General features: G+C 40.1%; 1 protein-coding gene across 2 annotated transcripts in view; it reads left to right on the top strand.

Annotated features, from left to right (window-relative positions):
• Positions 1-14,818, top strand: part of PCDH19 (protocadherin 19) — a 103,386-nt gene extending 88,568 nt beyond the window's left edge. For both annotated transcript variants that reach the window (XM_059910294.1, XM_059910293.1), the window contains exon 5: positions 13,942-14,818. In XM_059910294.1, coding sequence (XP_059766277.1) covers positions 13,942-14,531 — 590 coding nt within the window. In that variant the 3' untranslated portion in view covers positions 14,532-14,818. The remainder of the gene's footprint in view (positions 1-13,941) is intronic.
• Positions 14,819-21,810: the final 6,992 nt, after the last annotated feature.

The raw sequence follows: 21,810 nt of genomic DNA, 5'->3' as shown, positions 1-21,810 counted from the left end.
AAGACTTTGGGAAGTTGTGATTTTGCAAAGTCCTGAGCCCTTATTGAATTTTTGCTAGATGCTCAAATGGTATCTAAATACCCAAAAGAAGCTTAGTCCTTAATATGTCAATCAGATCAAAACTAAGATGGAATATCTGAAGCCTAGATAGTGCTTCCTGCTCTCTTTCCTTTCTTCCCTCTTCCTTCCCTCCCTCCCTTTTCCACTGAGCCCATTGCTACTCGTTTGCATTGTTAAGTTACAGATAACGGATGGATGTTCTTTCTCCTGACTCTTTGCAGGCCTTAAAATACTTTTAAGAATTATTTCCAGGATAATTCTTTCCTTTGGTAATTCCCAGGCATATTTGACTTGAGCAGTAGTCTCTCGATGGGTATTTAAATTAGTTTTGCCAGGAAGAGTCAACATCTGTGGTGGGTATTTGGACAACAGATTAATTTCATAAAATAGACGCTTCTGCTTATTGTGTTGTTAACTTATGAGTATTAACTATTAACTATTAACTATTGTTAGAATTAAAAACTCCAGGGTACATGGCTAATGTATTTTCAACTGGACATCAGAGCATAATAGGTCTCTTTAAGATCTGTATATAGTGTGCAGGAAACCACTCAGAGGCCAAGATGACGTTTGACTTCAATGTTTCTCAAGTGTTCATTTACTTTATTGCCTTCAGCAAAGCTACATAGTTTCTTTTTCAGGTTTCCTTGGTGTTTCTACTAAATAGAATATACTAGTTATTTCCACTTTTAGGAGTTGTATTAGTGGCACAGTATCTGGTGCGTTGACCAAGATTCTTTGTTCTGTTGCCATCACCTTTTTGGGTACCTTTTTCATTCAGTTAAATTAAACTGTTATTGAGTACCTGCTTTCTGCTGGGCCCTTTGCTAGGTTCTGTGGTTCTGTGGGCATGGGAGGGAACAAAACAGATATAATCTTTGCTCATTTCGAGTTTACAAGCTGGCATTGAATATAGATATTAAACAAGTAACTACAAGTATGATGAGTGCTATATAGGAGGTGGTATGGGACCTACCTTAATCTAAGGAATCAGGCAAGGATTCCCTGAGGAAGTTACATTTAAGTGGAGACTTTAGGGATAATGTATCAGATATGAATAGTGTTCAACTGCTGGTAATAAACATCCCCTTCCCTCACTAAGGGAAAGAAATCAGTGAATGAAATAAGAGAGAGGCTTAGTTTTCCTCTTATTTAAAAAAAGTTCATGTCTAGTGAGGTAGGTTTACCTCAGTCACTGTCCTTATATCTTTTTACTCTGCTATTCATAGGCACATGGCTTCCATCCTCAGAGTTGCCTCATGGTAGTAAGATGGATGCTGTGGCTCCATCTATTACGTCTCCATTCCAGACAGGACAAAGCAGGGAGAAATAAGGACAAAGGTCCCCCAGTTAAGTCAGCTCACCTCTTTTAAGGAGATTTCTTGACATCCTGCCTCCATAACATTGGCCCACTCTTAGTTACATTGCCACTCCTATCTATAAAGAAGACTAGAAAATGTAGTGTTTTAGCTGGCACATTGCCAGTCCTAACAGAAGTGGGGTTCTGTTTCTAAATGATTCACTTTGTTATAAAGCAGAAACTAATATACCACTGTAAAGCAATTATACTCCAATAAAGATGTTAAAAATATAGATATGGATGTTTGGTAGGCAGTTTGTTATGTCTGCTTCAGATGAGTAGGAGTTAGCTAAGTCAAGAGGGGACACTTCTCAACAGTTGTGTTTTATTGATTAGGTGCATGTGATCAATTTTAACAGCATTTAACCTCTTCATAATCTTTGCCACAATCCCTTCTATTGTATCTTACAAAAAACGGCCCCACTTTGGTCTTAGATTATTTTGTTTATGGGGTGACACAGGGTAAGCTAAGTGGATATATATGAGTACAATCCAGGAAGCTTTTCTGATTTACGCATCACTTGCTTCTAAGTTATGTTACTGCTGCTACTTAGAAGTAGCTGACTACTTGAGCTCTCAGGAACTGGAACTCACTTTAACTTTCCCTTTCTGCCTCATTGATTGCAGATCATTTCTGAGGAGGTAACACATTGCTCTTGTAATTCTTACCTTGAACTATTTTAGTGTTGGAGTTTTGTCTCTGATCATTGGGATCTTTGAGTTAATACACCAAACTCTGAATCACGGTAAAGAACTGCCAGCATTATTGAACACATCCATTGCGGCTGAACATCTATACAAACCCAACAGAGCCTCTCAACCCTTCTATTCCACCAAGACTTTGAAAGTTTTAGCAAAGCCTGAGATGGTGTTTTCATCATTTTCTTTTTTTTACTTTGGTTGGGACCTTGGGTAGGCTCTTTCTAGTGTGTGGAAGCATATTGTTTGCCCACATCTGAAGAGACAGCTGTTTCACGTCCTGAGGAGGGTAGTAATTGCTGCCAAAAGTTTTGCTGTTATCTGCACAAAGTAACATATTCTGTTCTTTTACTATTTGAATTACTTCCTTATCCATCATGACTTAGGTGTTGTGGCCTCTTATGCCTCCCATGTTCTCATAAGACTGATGCTTTAAGATTTATTTACTTTTTCTTTTGGCCAGAGGTTTTGGGAGTCTCTTACCAAAGTCCCTAATGACAGATTGTGACCAAAAATATATTTATTACTATCTAGATTGAAGAAACTTTATTTTTTCTCTATATTTTGTTTATTTATTTTTTTGTCTAAAATAATCTGATCTGTTTTGAACTAAGGAGTTCCATGGCCTCAAGATTTGTGTCCTCTTCCAAACTTATGGACTCTCTTCATTTATTTATTTATTTATTTGCAAATCCTAGGAACAAGTTCAGAAGCAGGGAAAACCAATTTGCAAATTCATCATTCACCCCTAATCATGTGTGTATTTGAATTAAAGACACCTGCTTTTATTCATCTGTACATGTTAGTGTGTTTAAATTTCCACAACTCTGTGTGGATTTTAGTCTTAACACTTTGCTTTGCCTAGGCTCAGGGTAATACATTCAGAGAAAGATGTAGCAAGGTATAGAGTCACAAATAGGCTCATAAGAGGAACCTTAGCTGGGAATTAGTGAATCGTTAGCTTACCTCTATTTCAACTGGAGCCAGCATCTTGACAGTTAATTTGTGATGATACAAAATGGTTCCTGTCTAGTCACATACCTCCATCCCCAGCCACAATACTACATGATGGCAGGCACATAATCTCTAACAGTTCTAGGCAATTCCAGAAGTCGTCTCTTTGCTTTTTTATATCTGGTTTGTCATCATTGCTATTCTTAAGGGACTTTGTGTTGTGACTTTCTAACTTTTGTTTTTTTTAACATCTTTATTGGAGTATAATTGCTTTACAGTGTTGTGTTAGTTTCTGCTTTATAACAAAGTGAATCAGCTTTATGAACACATATATCCCCCTATACCCTCCCCCTTGAACCTCCCTCCCACCCTCCCTATCCCACCCCTCTAGGTGGTCACAAACCACCTAGCTGATCTCCCTGTGCTATGCAGCTGCTTCCCACTAGCTATCTATTTTACATTTGGTAGTGTATATATGTCCATGCCACTCTCTCACTTCATCCCAGCTTACCCTTCCCCCTCCCCGTATCCTCAAGTCCATTCTCTAGTAGGTCTGCATCGTTATTCCCGTCTTGCACCTAGGTTCTTCATGACCTCTTTTTTTTTTTTTTTTTAGATTCCATATATATGTGTTAGCATACGGTATTTGTTTTTCTCTTTCTGAATTACTTCACTCTGTATGACAGACTCTATGTCCATCCACCTCACTACAAATAACTCAATTTCGTTTCTTTCTATGGCTGAGTAATATTCCATTGTGTATATGTGCCCCATCTTCTTTATCTATTCATCTGTCAATGGACACTTAGGTTGCTTCCATGTCCTGGCTATTGTAAATAGAGCTGCAATGAATATTGTGGTACAAGACTCTTTTTGAATTATGGTTTTCCCAGGGTATATGCCCAGTAGTGGGATTGCTGGGTTGTATGGTAGTTCTACTTTTAGTTTTTTAAAGAACCTCCATACTGTTCTCTATAGTGGCTATATCAATTTACATTCCTACCAACAGTGCAAGAGGGTTCCCTTTTCTCCACACCCTCTCTGCATTTATTGTTTGTAGATTTTTTAATGATGGCCATTCTGACTGGTGTGAGATGGTATCTCATTGTAGTTTTGATTTGCATTGCTCTAATGATTAAAGGTGTTGAGCACTCTTTCATGTCTTTGTTGGCAATCTGTCTATCTTCTTTGGAGAAATGTGTATTTAGGTCTTCTGCCCATGTTTGGATTGGGTTTTTTGTTTTTTTGATATTGAGCTGCTTGTAAATTTTGGAGATTAATCCTTTGTCAGTTGCTTCATTTGCAAATATTTTCTCCTATTCTGAGGGTTGTCTTTTTGTCTTGCTTATGGTTTCCTTTGCTGTGCAAAAGCTTTTAGGTTTCATTAGGTCCCATTTGTTTATTTTTGTTTTTATTTCCATTTCTCTAGGAGCTGGGTCAAAAAGGATCTTGCTGTGATGTATGTCATAGAGTGTTCTGCCTATGTTTTCCTCTAAGAGTTTGATAGTGTCTGGCCTTACATTTAGGTCTTTAATCCATTTTGAGTTTATTTTTGTGTATGGTGTTAGGGAGTGTTCTAATTTCATTCTTTTACATGTAGCTGTCCAGTTTTCCCAGTGCCACTTATTGAAGAGGCTGTCTTTTCTCCACTGTATATTCTTGCCTCCTTTATCAAAGATAAGGTGACCATATGTGTGTGGGTTTATCTCTGGGCTTTCTATCCTGTTCCATTGATCTATATTTCTGTTTTTGTGCCAGTACCATACTGTCTTGATTACTGTAGCTTTGCAGTATAGTCTGAAGTCAGGGAGCCTGATTCCTCCAGCTCCGTTTTTCTTGCTCAAGATTGCTTTGGCTATTCGGGGTCTTTTGTGTTTCCATACAAATTGTGAGAGTTTTTGCTCTAGTTCTGTGAAAAATGCCATTGGTAGTTTGATAGGGATTGCATAGAATCTGTAGATTGCTTTGGGTAGTATAGTTAGTCATTTTCACAATGTTGATTCTTCCAATCCAAGAACATGGTATACCTCTCCATCTATTTGTATCATCTTTAATTTCTTTCATCAGTATCTTATAATTTTCTGCATACAAGTCTTTTGTCCCCTTAGGTAGGTTTATTCCTAGATATTTTATTCTTTTTGTTGCAGTGGTAAATGGGAGTGTTTCCTTAATTTCTCTTTCAGATTTTTCATCATTAGTGTATAAGAATGCAAGAGATTTCTGTGCATTAATTTTGTATCCTGCTACTTTACCAAATTCATTGATTAGCTCTAGTAGTTTTCTGGTAGCATCTTTAGGATTCTCTATGTATAGTATCATGTCATCTGCAAACAGTGACAGCTTTACTTCTTCTTTTCTGATTTGGATTCCTTTTATTTCTTTTTCTTCTCTGATTGCTGTGGCTAAAACTTCCCAAACTATGTTGCATAACAGTGGTGAGAGTGGGCAACCTTGTCTTGTTCCTGATCTTAGTGGAAATGGTTTCAGTTTTTCACCATTGAGGACGATGTTGGCTGTGGATTTGTCATATATGGCCTTTATTATGTTGAGGAAAGTTCCCTCTCTGCCTACTTTCTGCAGGGCTTTTATCATAAATGGGTGTTGAATTTTGTTGAAAGCTTTCTCTGCATCTATTGAGATGATCGTACGGTTTTTCTCCTTCAATTTGTTAATATGATGTATCACGTTGATTCATTTGCATATATTGAAGAATCGTTGCATTCCTGGAATAAACCCCACTTGATCATGGTGCATGATCCTTTTAATGTGTTGTTGGATTCTGTTTGCTAGTATTTTGTCGAGGATTTTTGCATCTATGTTCATCAGTGATATTGGCCTGTAGTTTTCTTTCTTTGTGACATCTTTGTCTGGTTTTGGTATCAGGGTGATGGTGGCCTCGTAGAATGAGTTTGGGAGTGTTCCTCCCTCTGCAATATTTTGGAAGAGTTTGAGAAGGATAGGTGTTAGCTCTTCTCTAAATGTTTGATAGAATTCGCCTGTGAAGCCATCTGGTCCTGGGCTTTTGTTTGTTGGAAGATTTTTAATCACAGTTTCAAATTCAGTGCTTGTGATTGGTCTGTTCATATTTTCATTTCTTCCTGGTTCAGTCTCGGCAGGTTGTGCATTTCTAAGAATTTGTCCATTTCTTCCAGGTTGTCCATTTTATTGGCATAGAGTTGCTTGTAGTACTCTGTCATGATTGTTTGTATTTCTGCAGTGTCAGTTGTTACTTCTCCTTTTTCATTTCTAATTCTATTGATTTGAGTCTTCTCCCTTTTTTTCTTGATGAGTCTGGCTAATAGTTTATCAATTTTGTTTATCTTCTCAAAGAACCAGCTTTTAGTTTTATTGATCTTTGCTATCGTTTCCTTCATTTCTTTTTCATTTATTTCTGATCTGATCTTTATGATTTCTTTCCTTTTGCTAACTTTGGAGGTTTTTTGTTCTTCTTTCTCTAATTGCTTTAGGTGCAAGGTTAGGTTGTTTATTTGAGATGTTTCCTGTTTCTTAAGGTAGGATTGTATTGCTATAAACTTCCCTCTTAGAACTGCTTTTGCTGTGTCCCATAGGTTTTGGGTTGTCGTGTCTCCATTGTCATTTGTTTCTAGGTATTTTTTGATTTCCCCTTTGATTTCTTCAGTGATCACTTGGTTATTAAGTAGTGTATTGTTTAGCCTCCATGTGTTTGTATTTTTTACAGATCTTTTCCTGTAATTGATATCTAGTTTCATAGCGTTGTGGTCGGAAAAGATACTTGATATGGTTTCAATTTTCTTAAATTTACCAAGGCTTGATTTGTGACCCAAGATATGATGTATCCTGGAGAATGTTCCATGAGCACTTGAGAAAAATGTGTATTCTGTTGTTTTTGGGTGGAATGTCCCATAAATATCAATTAAGTCCATCTTGTTTAATGTATCTTTTAAAGCTTATGTTTCCTTATTTATTTTCATTTTGGATGATCTGTCCATTGGTGAAAGTGAGGTGTTATAGTCCCCTACTGTGATTGTGTTACTGTGTATTTCCCATTTTATGGCTGTTAGCATTTGCCTTATGTATTGAGGTGTTCCTATGTTGGGTGCATAAATATTTACAATTGTTATATCTTCTTCTTGGATTTATCCCTTGATCATTACATAGTGTCCTTCTTTGTCTCTTGTAATAGTCTTTATTTTAAAGTCTATTTTGTCTGATATGAGAATTGCTACTCCCGCTTGCTTTTGATTTCCATTTGCATGGAATATCTTTTTCCATCCCCTCACTTTCAGTCTGTATGTGTCTCTAGGTCTGAAGTGGTTCTCTTGTAGACAGCATATATACGGGCCTTGTTTTTGTGTCAAATGTTGGTGTGTTTAATGTTGTCCCAGAGGTCTCTGAAACTGTCCTCAATTCTTTTCATTCTTTTTTCTTTATTCTGCTCTGTGGTAGTTATTTCCACTATTTTATCTTCCAGGTCACTTATCTGTACTATTGCCTCAGTTATTCTCCTATTGATTCCTCCTAGAGAATTTTTAATTTCATTTATTGTGTTGTTCATCATTGTTCGTTTGCTCTTTCATTCTTCTATGTGCTTGCTAAATGTTTCTTTTATTTTATCCATTGTATTTCCAAGATTTTGGATCATCTGTACTATCATTACTCTGAATTGTTTTTCAGGTAGACTGCTTGTTTCCTCTTCATTTCTTTGGTCTGGTGGGTTTTTAGCTTGCTCCATCATCTGCTGTGATTTTCTCTGTCTTCTCTTTTTGCTTAACTTACTGTGTTTGTGGTCTCCTTTTCACAGGCTACAGGTTCGTAGTTCCCTTTGTTTTTGCTGTCTGCCCCCAGTGGGTAAGGTTGGTTCAGTGGGTTGTGTAGGCTTCCTGACAGAGGGGACTGGTGCCTGTGTTCTGGTGTATGAGGCTGGATCTTGTCTTTCTGGTGTGCAGGACCACATCCGGTGGTGTGTTTTGGCATGTCTGTGACCTTATTATGATTTTAGGCAGCCTCTATGCTTATGGGTGGGATTGTGTTCCTGTCTTGCTAGTTGTTTGGTCAGCAGTGTAGCTTGCTTGTCGTTGATTGGAGCTGGGTGTTAACGTTGAAATGGATGTCTCTGGGAGAGCTTTCACCGTTTGATATTACGTGGGGCTGGGAAGTCTCTGGTGGAGCAGTGTCCTGAACTCGGCTCTCCCACCTCAGAGGCTCAGGCCTGACAGCCAGCTGGAGCACCAAGACGTTGTCAGCCACACGGCTCAGAAGAAAATGGAGAGAGAGGAAGAAAAGAAAGAAAGAAAGAAAGAAAGAAAGAAAGAAAGGAAGAAAGAAAGGGAGAGAGAGAGAGAGAAAGAAAGAAAGAAAGGAAGAAAGAAAGAGGAGAGAGAGAGAAAGAAAGAAAAAGAAAAGAAAGTTATTAAAATAAAAAATAAAATCAAATTAAAAATTTAAAAAAGTAATAAAAAAAAGAAAGAACGAAAGAAGAGAGCAACCAAGCCAATAAACAATTCCACCAATGATAACAAGTGCTAAAAACTATACTAAAAAAAACTCCAAAACAAAACAAACCCAACCAAAAAAAACTGGACAGAGATAACCTAGGGCAAATGGTAAAAGCAAAGGTATACAGACAAATTCACACCAGGAAGCATACACATACACACCCACAAAAAGAGAAAAAGGAAAAAAAAAATATATATAAATTAAAAAGAGGAAGAGAGCAACCAAATCAATAAACAAGTCTACCAATGATAATAAGCTCTAAATACTAAACTAAGATAAACATAAAACCAGATACCAGATTAGATGCAGAATGCAAACCCCAAGTTTACAGTTGTTCCCATAGTCCACTGTGTCAATTTTGGGATGATTCGTTGTCTCTTCAGGTATTCCACAGATGCAGGGTACCTCAAGTTGATTGTGGAGATTTAATCCACTGCTCCTGAGGCTGCTGGGAGAAGCCTTTCCCTTTCTTTTCTTTGTTCGCACAGCTTCTGGGGTTCAGCTGTGGATTTGGACCCACCTCTGCATGTAGGTCGCCTGAGGGCATCTGTTCCCCACCCAGACAGGACGGGGTTAAAGCAGCTGATTAGGGGGCTCTGGCTCACTCAGGCCAAGGGGAGGCAGGGGTATGGAATGCGGGGCGAGCCTGTGGCGGCAGAGGCCGGCATGACATTGCAACAGCCTGAAGTGCACCGTGTGTTCTCCTGGGGAAGTTGTCCTTGGATCATGGGACCCTGGCGGTGGCAGGCTGCACCGGCTCCCGGGAGGGGAGGTGTGGATAGTGACCTGTGCTTGCACACAGGTTTCTTGGTGGCTGCAGCAGCAGCCTTAGCATCTCATGCCCGTCTCTGGGGTCCGCGCTGATAGCTGTGTCTCGCACCTGTCTCTGAAGCTCATTTAGGCGGTGCTCTTAATCCCTTCTCCTCACGCACCCTGAAACAATGGTCTCTTGCTTCTTAGGCAGGTCCAAACTTTTTCCCAGACTCCCTCCCAGCTAGCTGTGGCGCTCTAGTCTCCTTCAGGCTGTGTTCACACAGCCAACCCCAGTCCTCTCCCTGGGATCTGACCTCCGAAGCCCGAGCCTTGGCTCCCAGCCCTCACCTTCCCCAGCGGGTGAAAAGACAAGCTTCTCAGGCTGGTGAGTGCTGGTGGGCACTGATCCTCTGTGCGGGAATCTCTCCGCTTTGCCTTCTGCACCCCTATTGCTGTGCTCTCCTCTGTGGCTCTGAAGCTTCCCCCCGCCCACCCCCCTGCCCATCCCCCCGTCTCTGCCAGTGAAGGGCCTTCCTAGTGTGTGGAAACATTTCCTCCTTCACAGCTCCCTCCCAGAGGTGCAGGTCCCCTCCCTATTCTTTTGTCTCTGTTTTTCCTTTTTTCTTTTGCCCTACCCAGGTACATGGGGAGTTTCTTGCATTTTGGGAAGTCTGAGGTCTTCTGCCAGCATTTAGTAGGTGTTCTGTAGGAGTTGTTCCGCATGTAGATATAGTTTTGATGTATTTGTGTGGAGGAAGGTGATCTCCACGTCTTACTCCTCCGCTGTCTTGAAGTTACCCCCTCTCACTTTTAAAGGACACTTAATTTCCTTACTAAACTGAAGTTCTGATTTTTAAAGGTAATTCATCTGCATTGCATTTATGAATGTAGGTTACCTTGGGCTGGGAAGATATTCTTTCTGTCCATCTATATTCTCCATATTTTCTTTCATATTTCATATGTCTATAAACACTAAAGCTAAGTTAGATTTTGTTTCAATAGTATGGACACTAATGTCACTGAGTGTTGTTTGATACTAAAATGATAAGCAGCAAGTCACTGCCCTTGGTAAGGATTTAAGGAAATAAAGAGATCAGATCTAAACCAGGAGTGAGACATTGTGAGTAAATGAGTCTTTCAGATTCAAGTCTTCACTTGCATGGTGTAAGAGCAGTGTACCTAATATGTACACATAATTAACCGAAGAAAATTGCATATTATTCTAGCTCCCAAAGGGCTGAGGTGGGCTTAGTGAGATTGGTGTGTAGGCTTAGACCGATTGCGTTCCTGGGGGTGCTGAGTGAGTTTACCTTTTTCTCTTCCCAGAGAGTGATCTATTCACTTAGGCAGTGGGCAAGCTGAAAGCAAGCACTGTCTTTGCAGAGAAGCTTCTGAGATGACTGAGTTCCCTGCTCTGGTCTTTCTCAATTCATAAGATCTTAGAGGTATCTACTTCTGGGGTCTCTGCCCTCTGTGTATGCTGGGGATCCAGGTCTCCTTATGTTGTTCATTTGAAGCAGCCTACCATAGGGAAGGAGCACTGTATGTGGATTTGGGGTGACACATGAATGGCGTTCTCTTAATGAATTGTGCTGAGAAAAGAACTACCCCTTCAAATTTTAAGATAGCTACTTGAAACTAAAAAGTTAAAAGAAACTTAAGAGAGCTTTATGTTGAGCCTATTGAGAAGATTCTACTAGATTGTCATTCATCACTGTTCTGCTCTGGGAGTATGAGCAAGTGGCCTGTAATATCAGTCTGAAGGTCAGCTGGGATTTCCTCTTCATAGCTGGTCATATGGCTGTGGTTCCATGGCTCAAAGGTTAAGGCCTCTCTGCCTCTGTGCCCTAACTTGTGGACAAAAAGGATAGGGATCCCACAGCCTTCCAGACGTTTTTTTCTTTTCTTTTTTTTCCTGATTTCCAGGGAGCTCACTCAGAGTTATAGAAATGGAAGTTAGTTATTGAACTGTTCCCCCACTTGCACCTCCTTACTCCCCACCTCCAAACAAACACTCAAACTAATTCTTTAGAGCTATTACTCTAAATAGAGTTATGAGATAAGCCTCAGAGGAAATGTTGAGGAACAAGCATCTTTTGGGGAAACTCTGAAGGTGTGAATTCTTTCCTACTGGAGGGATCCTGGGGTCTCTTGGGGAAAACACTAGATTTGGATGAAATTGAATGTGGGTGGATGAGCTATAGACTCTTCCACTCATAATGTTTGGGTCTACATAAAGTGTTTCCCAAGTATATCCCAACATGTTTCCCATACTTTCATACTTTCTGCCTCCCAGGAACATATGTGTATGTTTTTTTAAAAAATATTTGTTGGAGTATAGTTGCTTTACAATGTTGTATTAGTTTTTACTGTACAGCAAAGTGAATCAGCTATACGTATACATATATTCCCTCTTTTTTGGATTTCCTTCCCATTTAGGTCACCACAGAGCATTGAGTAGAGTTCCCTGTGCTATACAGTAGGTTCTCATTAGTTATCTATTTTATACATAGTATCAATAATGTTTACATGTCAGTCCCAATCTCCCAATTTGTCCCACCCTCCCTTTCCCCCTTGGTATCCATATGTTCGTTCTCTACGTCTGTGTCTCCATTTCTGCTTTGTAAATAAGATCGTCTATACCAATTTTTTCAGATTCCACATGTATGCGTTAATATACAATACTTGTTTTTCTCTTTCTGACTTACTTCACTCTCTAAGAACATATGTGTTTTGAATAATGATAAGTCATCAGATGGCAGCACTGAGAGTTTTCAGGGAAGAGGCAGAGAAAGGTCTTTTGACAAACCCTCATTTTGCAGAGGTGGCCAGGCAACCGTGACATGGAACTGTGCTGGAGATTGCAGAAGCATTGTCCTGTGTATGGGGAAGGCACTTATCTTCTTGGTGATAATGCTCATTTGCTATTTGGTTGCACCTCTGCAAAATTCTGAAAGTTTCATTCTTCAGTACTGAAAGGGGGCTTAAAATGGCCATCCTAAAGATAAGTCGGCAAATTGTGTCCAGGTACATTGAAGGAGGTCTTACCTTTGGTTGGCCTTTCCATACTTTAGACTAGGTTAAAGGCCATTTCCAGAGTTGTGTTGAAATCTGGACTCAGCCTGGATTAGGCCTTGATGTTTAGCTGCTTCTAACACTTTTTCTCCAAATGATGAAGTATACACCCAATTCAACCACTATTTCTTGAGCCCCCTCCCAAGCGCCCCTTTACCAAACTAACTTTCGATGATTGAGGAAGAGCAGTGCCTCTTTGCTCCGTCATTTACTCTTTAAAAAAATCAAGAAACAGACTAAAACACAGAAATACAATTGTATAAGGAAGGTGTGTTATATATAGACTAATATCAGGCAAGACCCTGAATTGCAGACTTCTTCCTGCAAAAAAAAAAAGCAGCCACAGAGCATATTTATAACTTTTTTTTGACATGTACTTTTTTGTCCTTGCGATCTCTTCTGGTCTCCCCACCTCCTCCGATCCTGCCCCAAGGATTTCTATAAATGTTAAGCTGCTAATATTTTGATGCATTGTGCAATGTGATGAAAATTTTCATTAGGTCATCCTCATGCAAGAATGTAACAAATATAAATTGATCTGGAAAACTAGAGCTGTAAACCAGACATTAACAGTTTTCCAGTGGACAGGTAGACGTTAACCCTGGGTCCATGCTTTAGTGAAGCCCCTGTAGAAAGCCTTTCTGAGAGCCAAATTAAAACCTTAACTCTAAATGAACCGATATGAAAAGAGCAAAGCATGTCTTGCCAATAATTATGAATGCTGTTTGCTGAGATCTTCTATGATAGGGTTAAAGTAATCCATGAAAGAATTATTTTAAGAAATATGACCCTAATGAAACTGCAGATAAGAAAGATAAGGAGGGGTGGCTAGTTGGGTATAATTAAATGATGTTCAATCTATGAGTGATGTGTGCATAAGGCCAATTGAACCTTCTGGGTCACATGTAAGGAAGAGATCTCAATATATTCCTTCTGATGGGAAATGAAATTATGTAAATGGTTTAGTGAGGAGATTGGCTGGTGGGACTGGTGGTCAAAAAGAAGTGACGTGATTGGGTTTTCAAAGAAAGCAGTGTTACTAGTCTAAAATTAAGCATTGCCTATCATTAACAGGTAGGGTGGGAATGTGGTTGACAGTGCTATTGCTCAAAAACATGGCCAAAACTTCTCAGATATACCGACTGTTGGATTCCCTGCTTTGCCTCCACTCCCTCTTCTGCTGGAACCAGTTTCAAACACAGTTGATTTTTAACAGGAGTTGTTGATAAAAATGCTGACTCTCAGCACCTTTACAGTCAGGATAAACTTCTTAAAAATATATTTTTTCATCACACTGTGTTTCCCTTTCGGTTTTTAGTTTTGTCAGCAGTGGGAGCGGCAACAAAAATAAAAATAAAAAAGGAGGGGAGGGTATTGAGGGGGAGATCTGCAGCTTTTTAAAAATCCAATTCTTCACACTTGTCCCAAAAGGCAACAAAGGACTATCTAAAAGTATCATTTCCCAGAAGGGCCTGTGGGTACCTAAGAAACCAGAACACTGGGGACTAACAATGATTCCTGGGAAAAGCTGATGAAATTGACATTTTATTTTCTCCAAACAGATCAGAATGAAGGATTTCATTGCAGGGAAGAATGCCGGATTCTTGGCCACTCTGACAGGTGCTGGATGCCCCGGAACCCCATGCCCACCCGCTCCAAGTCCCCTGAGCATGTGAGGAACATCATTGCACTGTCCATTGAAGCTACTGCTGCCGATGCTGAAGCTTATGATGACTGCGGCCCCACCAAGCGGACTTTCGCAACCTTTGGAAAGGATGTCAGCGACCACCCAGCTGAGGAGAGGCCCACCCTGAAAGGCAGGAGGACTGTTGATGTGACCATCTGCAGCCCCAAAGTCAACGGCGCTATCCGGGAGGCAGGCAATGGCTGTGAGGCTATTAGCCCTGTCACCTCCCCTCTGCACCTCAAGAGCCCTCTGCCTACTAAGCCTTCTGTGTCTTACACCATTGCCCTGGCGCCCCCGGCCCGCGATCTGGAGCAGTATGTCAACAATGGCCCTTCTCGTCCCTCTGAAGCTGAACCCCGTGGAGCTGATGGCGAGAAAGTCATGCATGAGGTCAACCCTATTCTGAAGGAAGGTCGAGACAAAGAGTCTCCTGGCGTGAAGCGTCTGAAGGATATCGTTCTCTAAATCAGTCTTGGGGAAGAAGAGAGAGAAACCATGCTGGCTAGCAAAGAAGCAGGAGCTGATCGTTTTAATTGCTCACCAATGGTTGGTTCTTGAGTGGCTGTATTTCAGAGCTTTCCCCAAATGTATTGTTTATAAGTGACTATCATTCTGTGACAATCCCTCTCGTTTCAACAGGCAGCAGGGGTGTTCCATTGGAGCAAATTAGCTTTGGCTTGAGTTGTTCATGGGGCCTTGATGTTGGGGAAACAGAGACAAATTCAGTTGTGAAAAGTATTATGTATTAAGTGTTTGGATTTATATATTTTTGTATGTCAAAATTATAATAAAAATTACCATTGTTTGTGGAGGATTACATTTAAAAAAAGCAAAAAAAAAAAAAAAAGCTCTGGACACCTTTAATAGGCTCGCCACTGTTTTGTAGTGTAGACAAGTTAATGGTCATTTATTGTGTACTATTCATTGATTCAGTGATGTGAAATCAAGCCCCCAAATGGTTGTTTCTGAAGCTCGAGTACTTTCTGATGCCGCTACTTTGCTGTGGACACCCCTGCTTTAAGAACCCTTTTGCTAGCTGTGCTATTGTCATATTTGATATTGCAAATTGCTATGTGTGTGGTGATGGCAAAAGGCTTTTAGAAGTTGGTGTTTTTTCCTTAAAAAACTAAAATAAAACTACAGATAAAAACAAAGTGCAAACAACTGAGACAACAAGTGAATGAGTAACACCACACATATGGATTGAGTACTTGGAGGATACTCACTCACAGAGTCTACCCAGGGAGTGGTTGCTCACCACGTTGCAGGGTATTTTTCCTGACTTTCAGTCTTCTGCCCAGATCCATGATAGATCATTGCAGAAAGACATTTTTGGATATTCTGCTATCTAATTTGCAGCTGTCAGAAATACTGTGCTGAAAGTTTTATGAGATCAATTTTTCTAATTTTCAGGCCCTGAACAGAAAAGTTGCTCCTGAAGTTATCAGTTTCCAGGCTTAGAAATTCCTTATCTCCAGTCATCTAAAACTCAAAAAGACTGAATCTATTTTGAGTTCTAAATAAGCATCTTTCCAGGCACACACTTCCTGATTCAGTGTTTCCCCGTCACGATTAGAATTAGACTGCAAAGCATGTCATGGGCTGGAATTGAGAACTCCATGTTGCTCTGTATCGTAGGATTATAAATAGGGATAGAGTAAGCAGTACAAAGTGTACATTTAGGAAAAGACAGGTAACAGGTAACAGCATCATTAATTCAATTACTGTGCCTTCTGAATGGAGACACTTGGACACTTGAACTCGTCTTTTTATGACTAACACTTTTTTTAAATTAAAAATGTGAACAGGAAACTATTAAAAATGCTTTACATTTAGCTAACTCTTTGCTGTAGGCTAGGAATACACCTTTTTTATTAACAAGTTTGTTACACACATTCTTTTTTTGTTTGTTTAACATTCCTCGAACTCCCCTGTTTATTAACTGTCTATTAATATTCACTAGCCAACATAGTATTCTTGCAGCCTAAGAGTTCATTATTTAAAAATAAACAAATATGTCACCTTTGCTCTGCCTTGGTCTTAAAAGAGTTGTTTCTAGAGAAACAAGTTTTGTGGTTATGTTCTCATTTGTTTCATTTTTTGAAATTCAAGAGTATCCAGCAAAAAAAGGCTTAGAGGTTAGAGCACTAAGAATGCAAAAGAGGATTTATTTTCTTAAATTTAGGTAGATAAGTCTGCTCTTTTAAATGTTTTAGTTATTTTTGCCTGAGTTCCTGGCGTTATACATTACTAGGAATATTTTCTTTTGCAGGAGGGAGGGTTTTGGGGGGGGTGGGTAAGGCAGTGGGGATGGGGTTACGTAGGGGAGAATATTTCTGAAAAAGAAGTTATAATGAAGCTACAAATTCATCCTTATTTCTTATTCAGTGCTGAATACTACCTCATGCAAAATATTGGTGTGGCTGCAAATTTCCCTCTGAAACTGACACAATTAGAAATCAATTACCATAGCATCTTCATTTTGGCTCATTTTATTCTCTTGCTTTTTTCCCCTTTGATTCATTTCATTTTAGTAGTAGATTTTGAATTAGGTATTTATTTCTGTTTGCAAGTGAATAGACTATTTGATTAACACGTTAAAAATTAATTTTTTTCCATTTAAGTTATGATGGCTGCCTGTAGAATTTAGACTGTTCCTCACCTGATCCATCCTGATATCATGTTGTTAGCTACCACCTCAAGGTCGCTTTCAAGTCAGATTTGACAGTTTTTGTATAGGTGTATTTCTTATTACGCTCAGTCAGAATGAGGGAGCTGAAAAGATTGTGGCAAGTGGGAGCATTCAATGTTATGTGGCTATTGAGCCAGAGGGGCCACTGGCTGCCATGTCTCTACACTAACCATTTTAAAACAGCCAAGTTTAAAATGGTTAGTGTAACAGTGACATTGATTCTGCTTTTCTCTTGTGTTTTTTCTCCTCCATTTTTTTTTTCCAGAATTCAGTTTTAAGCGATAGACCAATCCTTTTTCCTTCTCAAAAAACTTTGTTCACAATGGGCAGTCAGACATTTTTTTGGCTTCCAAACCCTTTATTGAGCATGTTCAGAGAATTCCCTTCATTAAGAAAATATCTTTTTTTCCCCCTCTACAGTTGTTTGATGTATACATCCTCCCAGAAGCACAAGTGCATCCTAGGAGGGCTTTGTAAGCTGGCTTTATAGGCAGGCTGTGGCTGCAAATAGGAATTTTGTGTAAGGATCCTAAATTTCTCTTTTGGCTCATGTTTTTCTCCCCTTCTTTTGAGCATGTCTGATGAAAAGCCACAAAGGCCAGAGGGCCAAATATTCTCTTCTTTTCCTCTCTAAACATGTTACACATTTAAGTATGAGGCAGCAATTTCAGTTCCTAAATTGTAGGGAGTTCTATTCCATTTATTCTGATGTCCCTTTTGGGGAGGAGTTGGTGTTGAGACGTGACTTGCTTTACTAATAACTGTTTTGGGCACGTCCCTGAGCAGATGAATGTCTTCATGCAATATAAATGTTTTAGTTTGCATTGATTGATTGCTTTTCCCCAAATATGGGAATACACTACATACAAGGAATAGGAAGAAGGGAGCCATGATGTGTGGAGTCTCTTTTTTCTTTTCTCTATACTGACTAATCTATGAACCTGTTCAGAAGGAAACTAACCATCCCCTTGATTCTCTTAAAGCTAGTAGAGTAAATTATGGCCCACCTTATTGCCCAAATAGGTAATGGGCCAAGGGACCCCGCAGTTCCTGATTTTCAAAGTGTAGTCCCTGGACCAGCAACACCAACATCACTTGGGAACTTGTTAGAAATGGTAACTCTCCATCCTCACGCAGACCAACTGAAGCAGAACCTCTGGAGGCGGGACCTAGCAATCCATATGGATCAGATGCCCACTAAAGGTTGAGGACTAGTTAAAGCACGGGTTGATGGGCCCCGCACTTAGAGTTTCTGGTTCAGTAGGTCTGGAATGGGGCCTGAGTCTTTGCTGATTTCAAAATTCCCAGGTGATGCTGATGCAGCTGGTCCAGGGACCACACTTTGAGTATCACTGCTCCAGTGTAAACCTGCCTAATAGAGCTAATTGTACCTAAGGTGCCCATTTAAACTGATTAGTTGGTGACCCGCTGACCACTAATCAAAAATATTAAAGGAATACAACTTAGAACTCTGAAAATTGGAACCACCCAGAGTGTCATCCCAATAGTGTTACTTCAGCATACAACTGATTGTCTGAAGGGAATTCAGTTGAACTTTTCGTATAGCTCTATCATGTTAACAAGCAAAACAAAAGCAGTTCACTTGAAGCAGCAAGGATAAAGGGCAGTTCTGGGAGAGGCAAGGGTGTAGCGATAGCTTGACTGGGCATTCAGGGTGGGAAAAGGATTATTATTGTACATAATAGAAGTTCTGGCTGGGATTCCAATTCACTTTATGGGGATCATTTTGATGTTGAATGTTCCCCAAAGCATCCTGACAAGTCTGGTCCACTTGGCTCTTTACCCAGGGTAATAAGACCCTGCCTTTGAAAAACTGGCATAAATGAGCTTAAGAAGTCCATTGTATACAGTCCTAGTGTTTGCCTTCTTGGTAAAGTTACATTTAAGGATGTCATTTCATGAGTCAAATTGTATCTGCTGACACTGAAATGTATTGAGATGTTGTTCTTTAGTTTAAGTATGTAACAAAGTAATATTCAAAGGGGATGTGTGGGGGTGGGGCTGGGACTGGGTGGCTTTATATTGATATGAAATATTCCAGAGCAAAACACATTGTCCTAATGAAGTTATTGCAGCTCTCTTTGTTTTCTTGTGAGGCTGGAATTGGCCTGTGGGTCACATGTTGTGCAAAGTGAATTAATTTCCAATAGAACTCATATTGCTTTTGTAAAACAAAGAAAATCAACCACCTTGTCTGAAATATATATCGTAAGGCGCTCTTGGTAAGGAACAACCCCACAAAAACTTGATCTTGATTGGAAAGCACTGTAGGTCATTAGGGAAAACTGATGATGCTGATTGTTGCTCCAGCTGTGTTGGCAATTAAAGATGACCTTGTTACTAACTGAAAGTTGCTGTCAACCTTAGCAAACAAACCAGCTAACACCATTACAGCACTGGTTAAGTAGATTTTTACTGGCACTGGCTGGCGTTCAGCTGAGGAAGGCTAGGATACAGACTTTAATGACCAAGAGCCAGACTAGCTCGAGCTAGAAATTCAGCAACAAATACCTCCTTGTGCTATTTGAATGCTAAGGTATTAGTTGCAAAAGGCTTACGCCTTCGCTCCTCTAGTGAGGGGAATGAGCCTGATGACACTATTACTGTTTACGTGTCAAACCAGGGTGGAAATTTAGAGGGATGCAAGTACAGTATGTCTCATTAAGCAGTCTCTGTTGCTGACTATATGAAGATGAAATTGTTGTATATGCTGATCTGTATGTTATGTACATTTTCACAGTGATTGAATCATTGTAAAAAGAAAAAAGACAAAAAAGAATCACCACTCTCTCTATTTTATGAAGATGATAAAGCAGCTTTATTAAATTATTACAGTTATGTTTTAGATGGTGTTATCTGCCACATTGTTTCCTTTTATCTGGTGGTTCTCTGTTTTCCCCTTAATGTGTTTTCTCTGCTTCAAAAATTTAATGCATTTTAGTATTAAAGGCTATTACGGAAAAATGATAGTTTGGTGAAATGTGTCTCGGAGTGTGTTGGTTGGCTGGGGCGTGGGGGTGACTATAAGGTCCAGGAGGGAACCAGCCCTGGGTGGGCTCACTGATGTTCAGACCTAAAGGATTTCTTTTGCCTTTTTCATTTCACACAATCACCAACTCTCCAACTAAGAGGGGATTCTTCCTTCAGCCAGGCTCCAGTCATTTCCTCAGTACCTCTCTCCTTCCCACCCCAGTCAATACCTTTTTCTGAGGAGGGAGACCCATTCATATCTGGAGTGGTAAACGACTTTCCTGGGTGGTACTTTACACAAGAGCACTAAAACCATTCTTTAAAATAAACCATTTCAGGCCAACTTCACAGTGGGTCTTCTCTGAAGAATTAATTTTAAAAAAGGTGAGAAATAGTAGAGGCTGACAGCAGGGGACAAGAGAGTTTAAAACAAAGATGACCTGGCTGCCCCTTTGATGCCTTCAGGTTTGAAAGAAGCAACAGGAGAGGCTCTGACTTTGCACATAAGAAGGCTGCAGTGAAAGCCCTGACAAGCTTTCTTTATCCAAACTATTATTCTCTGAGACTTAGCACTTGCGCTGTAAGTATTCATTCTGGCTGCAACTGGCAGGAAAAAAAATCAGAGTGGAGGAAAAAAAGGGAGCATGGCAGACCATTTCCAAATACTGCCTTTAGTGTTTAAAGGCTAAGTTGCTTCAGCATGACCTACTCTCTCTGGACAATTAAAAATAATGATCTCAAGGAAATCCACTGCTTCCCCGGATCTCCATCTTCCTGTTATCTCTACCGACATGTATTAAATTGAGATTGCATCTTATTTCCCAGAATTAGCCCTAAAGCCGCAGCAATAGCCAGCTATTTGGTTCTGCAGTTCAACAGAAAGCAAACATGGACACGGGGGGACACGCAAGTCACATACATTGGTATAGGTGCAGATGTTCACACAGACTCACAGATGTTCATAAAGGTGTATTGGAGGGAGGCTGGTCTGTCACTTGCTTGGAGGGCATTATGTCTTAGAAGGCCATTATGAGTGCTTCTGGGTTAGTCCACACTAAGAGGGCAAAGAAAAGTTTTTTGACTCTCTTCCATCTACCTTTTGTTTTTTGGTCCCCAAAGAAATGGCAACTCCTCCTTTAAAATTAGATCCTTCAAAGAATGAGCAATAAATAAATAAATAAATAAATTCTCATGTAATGAAGGGCATTCACATATGCAACATAGGTATATCCAAGGTCATGGACCACTACTGTGTACCTCTACCTAACATGGGAGAGTGACCAGATTAGAGGCATAACCTCAAAACTATTCAAATTTATAAAACACAATAAAACAAATCATTAAAATAATCCCCTCTTCATTTTGGATAACAGAGTGCTTTTGACTTACCTCAAATGTGTCACTGGTTTGCTGTGTTGGGAGTCAAGAAACCATGTTGGGAATTGATGCCTAAGAGGGTGTTTTCTGATAGGAGGTGTCAGCTGCTCCAGGAACAAAGATAGCACTAACCATTTTTACTATTTTGGTTTGGGGGTAGAGATATGCCTGAGAGAGGAGCATCTTGGATGCACTGCCACGGCTTGTAAGGGGATCAGACCCTTAACCCCCAAAACAAAATTCTCCGGGATGGAAGCAGAGAGGTGTCCTCTTAGAGTTTTGGGTCCTTAACCTTCCTTCATGTTGGCAAATGACCTAGTTGCACATGTCTGACACTGCATTCTTGTACTGCTTTTGAGGTGGAGAAGGAGGATAGGTGGGAAGTGATACAAGATTCTCTCCATTACATGCAATTCCTGGCTCACTGGCCGTAACCCCATCCCACTCTCTCAAGGATCAGTGCACTGCAGGGAGTCCATTGGGCCCTGTTAGGAACACCTGCTGTTTCTGCCCGGAAGTGAGGCGGGAGCTGGGCTAATGGTCCCAACACTTCCCTACTCTCCTTTTCTGTGTGTTTTTGTGTCTTGACTTTCCTCAGGTGCCCAAAGCCTGAATTTCTTTTAGCTGTCTAGGCTTTCCAGTATACCCCATCTCCCCAACCAGAGGTCTCATCTCTCTTGTAAG

Source organism: Balaenoptera ricei, chromosome X (genome assembly GCF_028023285.1).
Source record: "Balaenoptera ricei isolate mBalRic1 chromosome X, mBalRic1.hap2, whole genome shotgun sequence".
Classification (NCBI taxonomy): domain Eukaryota; kingdom Metazoa; phylum Chordata; class Mammalia; order Artiodactyla; family Balaenopteridae; genus Balaenoptera; species Balaenoptera ricei.
Note: the sequence above shows the minus strand (reverse complement) of the source record. Positions and strands in the feature narration are given on the sequence as shown.